We start from the raw sequence: 5370 nt of genomic DNA on the forward strand, positions 1-5370 counted from the left end.
AAGGACCACAATATCACAAAGGGAGGAGAGGAGCTAAACGGAAGTAACTTCTCTGAGGTTCTAATATTTTATTTGAAGTGGTGCACTATCTTAACTCAAGATTGAGAATTAATGTTAAGGGTAAATATTTTAGTCCCTAGAGCAACCACTGAAGAAATAAAAGCCAAAAGAAGAGAGAAAGTGGAATAATTTTTTAAAACTCAGTTAATACAAAAGAATGAAAAAAAGAGGGACAAAGAAAAGATGGGGTAAATAGAAATCAGGAGCAGGAAGGTAGACTTAAATCCAAGCACAGCTGTAGTTACGTTATATGTAACTGATCTTTGACAAAGGAGCAAACGTTTCAATGGAGAAAGGTTAGTCGTTTCAGCAAATGATGCCAGAACGTGATGCTGGATGTCCACCTGCAAAAAAATGAGTCTAGACACAGACCTCAAATCTTTCACAAAAGTTAACTCCAAATGAATCATAGATGTAAATGTTAAATTAAAACTATGACTCCTAGAAGATAACATTGGAGAAAAATCTCCATAACCTTGGGTTTGGTGGTGACTTTTTAGATACAACACCAAAAGCATGATCCATGAAAGAAAAAGTTGATAAATTACATTTCATTAAAATTAAAAACTTCTGCTCTGCAAAAAAATATTAAGAGCAGGCAATAAAATAGAACGCAGAAAATACGATAGAGAAAATCAAACTTAAATTTTTGTAATGTTTAATAAAATTCATAAACTTCCAGCCAGGCTGATCAAACAAAAATAAATAATCATGAACTACCAATGGCAGAATTCAAAGAGGAGAGATTACTGTGGTTCCTGTACATATCAAAGCCATAATAAAAAGATTTTATGAGTTTGTGCAAATCAACAACTTCAATATAATAGAAAAGTACCTTCAAAAGCATAGCTTACCAAAATGAGCATAAGAAGAAATAAAAAATGAGAACAGCCTTGTATATTTGGATAAAAATGAGTTTGCAATATCAGTTCCCTGGGAAGGTCCTCACATGATATAGAAGCCTCGGAGTCACTCTTCAGCTTTGCTGACACCCCAGGCTGAGTTTCTTGAGCTCAGCGTGGGTATCAGCATGTGCCTGTTGGTCAACCCTGCCTTCCAAGTTTGCTTATTCCTCGTGGCTCTCAAGTCCAGTTTTAGCTCCACCTTCTTTTTATGTGTATTGTTTGCTTCACTTTTGGAGTTTTCCTTATTTTCTAGTGAGCTCATCAGTTGTAAAGGTCTTGTTTATTTTAATAAATTTAGCTTCTATTTGCATTTAACAGGATGATGCGTCAGAGTACCCAGTCCGCCATCTTGTCTGAAGTGTAAGCTTCTATGTGTGTTTCACTGCCCGATGTGAGTGGGACCAGGGATCAAACCTGGCTGAGCCATTAAGCAAATTATATGTATGTAAAACAGACCATTGACATGTCCATGTCTCTGTGTGTGGTAGTTTGGCATAAATTGGATCCCTTATGGAGTAAATGAGCCATATGTCCACTTACCATCTTCTGAGGATAAAACCATAGAACAGAAATAAAGACAAGTCATCTCAGGAACTTTATGGTTAACTTATTGTTATTATATTGAGTAGAAATTTTATTGTTATTTTTCTTAAGTTCAGTAGAAATAGTATTAGGAAGAAGAAAGGGAGTTTCCATGAACATAAAATGGGCTTTAGAGATTTAAAAATGAGAGGAATTTTATGTAGACAGATTCTAAAAGGTTCTGGTATTATATTTCAAAACAAACAGTAACTTTTACAATAATTTGGTTCATTAATAAATAGGGTGATGTTAAGATTGAAACGCTTCACAGAATCTCGAACATTCACTGATGTCAGGCTGTGCATTACACGGAGGCCCTGTGATTCACGCACTATATGACAGTGAGCAGATAATTACTGGTCTGTCCCTATAGTCTAGGAGTCTTGCGTTCCAGTCCAGTGGTCTTTCTGGAAATTATCATTAATTCTTGAAGTATAATTAACAGGAAGCCACAGAAGAAATTGTATATACAAAAGAGTGAGCAGTAAAAGAAGTTGCACATTCTGTACAATACACAAAATAACAGAATTAGCAATTTGACAAACAACTGAATACAAAACAAAAGACAGACTAGTGCTTTGATTAGGGCTTGTTTTAGGCAACTGGCGTTGGCCGTGGTTGTGTAACGTCTCTGAATTTCCATGTACTTGATAAGACTCTCTTTGAAATCCTTCAGTGCTTCCTCTGACTGCACAGGTCCACCTTCTGACCCTGTCACTAAGCCGTACAGCCCATTGGCATAGTGGTCACCCCTGTGCTCCCTCACCAGGTCCTCAATCAAGTCCATGAGCTCCTTCAGTTGGTCGTCCCGGTCACTGCCTTTAGCACGGTTATTGAAGGCACACACTCGCCCCCCACACGCTGCCACCAGCTTGCTTAGGGCTTTGTTCTCTGAGTCGTGGATGTAGTCTACCAAGGACCCTCCCTCCAGGTCTTCCTTGTGGGTGAAGAGGACAATTGTGTGTCTCATGGCATCGTCTCCAAAGATCTCCCTCACCCTCTGCGCAGCCTGCTGGTCCTGGGTGGTGAATCGGCCCAGCTGCGTCACCAGGAGCAGCACATGGGGTCCTGGGGCAGAGAGCGAATAGCATCTCTGGACCTCCTTGTACAGGGAGTCAGCGTGGTCCTTCCCAGAAAACATATCTGGCGTGTCAATAACGACCATCTCCCTCTCTCCCCAGCCTCCCCGACTTTGACTGCAAGTCTTGGTCAGGGTCCGGGCACCCAGCCGCGACTCAAACGCTTGCTTCCCAAGGATGCTGTTCCCAGTGGCACTTTTGCCAGTGCCCGTTTTGCCCACCAGAATGATCCTCAGCTCTGATCCTCTGGCAAGTTGGTTCTTCCCATGTGGTCCTGTTAAGAGCAAGTTTGCTGTGTTATTACTCTATTGATCACTCCAATGGAATGTTTTTAACGATAAGGACTTATTCTAACATTATGGGAAAAGACCTCTCACAATATATTGTACTTATGAACTCAAAGCTTCATCAGCAAATAAAATAAATAAACTATGGGTTTTAAAGCATCTCGATTTTCTAGGACTGCAGGGTATTGCCATGTTGGATCCCAGGCAAGCGTACGTGGGTATCAAGATGAATTTGGAGACATAGCTTGTCACGTAAGGCTTGCCTGAATCGCTGCGCTCTGGCCCTCTAAAAGACAAATTTTCTGAAGATCAGAGATGTGAGGCCAAGACTGTGGCTCCATCTCCGGGTGGATTAAGTAACCTGACTCTGCTCTGAGGCCAGAGCTGGCGCCTCTGACCTCAGCTGGGCAGGGCTGTGGTCATGACCACCAACAAAATGGCTGGAGCAGGAAAATACTGGAAAGAGCAGTGCAAAATTCCTCTCCTGAGTGAAGGAGCAGCTGATGGCCCATGCTTTGCTTAGAGAGGACAGCATGACTTCTATGTAAAATAGGCACACAATATGGTGAAATAGGCACACGGGAAGTCACTGTCTCACCTGAGTGATGGTGTTCACGTTGGTCCATTGCTGCTCCTGAGGGACAGACACCAGAGACCAATAAAAAACCATTACCTTTCGGTTCTTTATGGTGAAAGGCCCTTGTACTCCGAGAGCACTTTCACACCGTGCTTCACTTGTTTGCACGTAGCCGCCAACTTGCTGGAGAAGAATTACCATCCTCTGTTACAGAGAAATCCAGTCACTTGCCCCTAGTCACCCTGGGAGTGGAGAAGCCCCCTGCTTCTTACCTCCATGCCCACCTCTTCTCTTGCTTCCTTCCTCCCTTTCACTCACTGGCCTCCCTGCCCCTTCTCTTGGCCTCACCCCTTTACTTCTCTCACCTTCCTGTCTAAGTGTGCTCTCCCCGCTTCTGAGATTGTCTCCTCCTCCTCCTCTCCTTCTTTCCCCACCTTGCTCCCTTCCTTCCACTTCTCCACCCTTTCCAAACCCCTTGCCTTCATTTTCAGTCCTTGCGGAGACACTCAAGGAGTTAGGAGCACGACTCTGGAAAAGCACACTGTCCTTTAAGCCAGAAATACACTTCATGTGATCTGTCAATTACCTGAATATTCCTCCTCCCTCAGGCGCCACCAGGAAGCAGCCCTGCGACCTAGTTTCCTGTCCTGGGCAGTGAGGAGCATCGGTTCATGTTCATCCAATCGCTTTTTCTCTTCCTTAAATCCGGCAGCATGTACCAAAGCAACAAGGCACAGAAAACCGATACCCACATGAGAAAGCCCAAATTCTTCCAGTTAGCACTTTTCATTGGCTTTATGCTAAGGAAACTCTCTTTGCCAGAGATGTGTAAACTGCGCGATGGGAAGTTCTCAGTTCTGTAAGCTGGCTTCCTTTAAGCCAAAGGCAGTCACTCTAAATCGTTTCCCTTAAAATAGGGCAAATTTCTTCGTGACAAATTTTTTTTGAACATAGCTTGGGAACTAGAAATCAACACTGAACGGTGTTTCTTGAATATGGGCTTACCGATTTACTGGCCAAAGGAACAGAGGGCTCCCCGTCCAAACCTGTGACTTGCCAGCTCAGGGCGAAGAGAAAAAGAAAAGAAAAGAAAAACCCCAGTCTGTTTTCTTCCTCTCTGTAATCTCCTCTGAGCTTCCTCTTGCAAAAGAGCTCCACCACGTGCCGGCGTCTGAAATTCTCATTTATGCCACATATACAAAATAGGCAGTTGGAATGGGAAAATCTGATCCGTAGTCATTCGCTATCGTGTGGGCCACCTGTCTCTTCCTGTCAGTAGGGAAAAGCTCTTGTTTGAATGATTTCGACTGGACAGGATAGCAAGGCAGGGACACCAGGAAATGGGTGGTTTGATTCCTTCCCACCTAGCTGTGTCCTCACAGTTACAAGTTTGCCTAAATGCAGGGCCCCCTGAGAAGGCCAACCTCACTCACACTGCTGGCGGTGATGGCTCTGAAGTCAACTGCCACTGGGGAAGGAGAAAGAGCATCGGGAGGGCACCTCTGACAGCGCACCATACAGGGGAAGAAGGATAGAGACAGGAGACCCCGAGAGAAACCCATGTTGTCCAAATCAGACCGAGAGTAACATCAGTGACCATCAAAGCATCTTGAAATAGCTCACTCGTGGCTTCGCTGGATCCCTGCCTTTCTTTCCTGTCCGGCTCTGTGATTTCAGGGAACACACCCCAGGGAGCAATGATCTAGGCAGTGTCCACAATAACAAGCTGGAGTGTCCACATTCAGGATGAACAACCCAAGAGTTAAAGTTGAAATCATTCAAATGCTCTTTTTCCTATTTATATGACAATCACTACTGCAGAGGGAAAGAGACTATGAAATGTACATGGCCTTTAACTATCCCAGAACAGGAGTGATGCA

The 5370-nt window shown here is 43.8% G+C and overlaps 1 protein-coding gene across 2 annotated transcripts; it reads right to left on the reverse strand.

The window, feature by feature from the left end:
- Positions 1-701: 701 nt before the first annotated feature.
- Positions 702-4609, reverse strand: LOC138915061 (GTPase IMAP family member 2-like). 2 transcript variants are annotated; one of them, XM_070266041.1, is made up of 3 exons: positions 4496-4609; positions 3512-3547; positions 702-2900 (listed from the first exon to the last, which is right to left on the reverse strand). In XM_070266041.1, the coding sequence occupies exons 2-3, from the start codon at positions 3537-3539 to the stop codon at positions 1915-1917; spliced, it is 1014 nt and encodes a 337-aa protein (XP_070122142.1). In that variant the 5' UTR covers positions 3540-3547; positions 4496-4609; the 3' UTR covers positions 702-1914. The 2 variants fall into 2 exon arrangements, with proteins under 2 accessions (XP_070122142.1, XP_070122140.1); XM_070266039.1 differs by having other exon boundaries at positions 4077-4594.
- Positions 4610-5370: the final 761 nt, after the last annotated feature.

Source organism: Equus caballus, chromosome 4 (assembly GCF_041296265.1).
Source record: "Equus caballus isolate H_3958 breed thoroughbred chromosome 4, TB-T2T, whole genome shotgun sequence".
NCBI classification, from domain to species: Eukaryota; Metazoa; Chordata; class Mammalia; order Perissodactyla; family Equidae; genus Equus; species Equus caballus.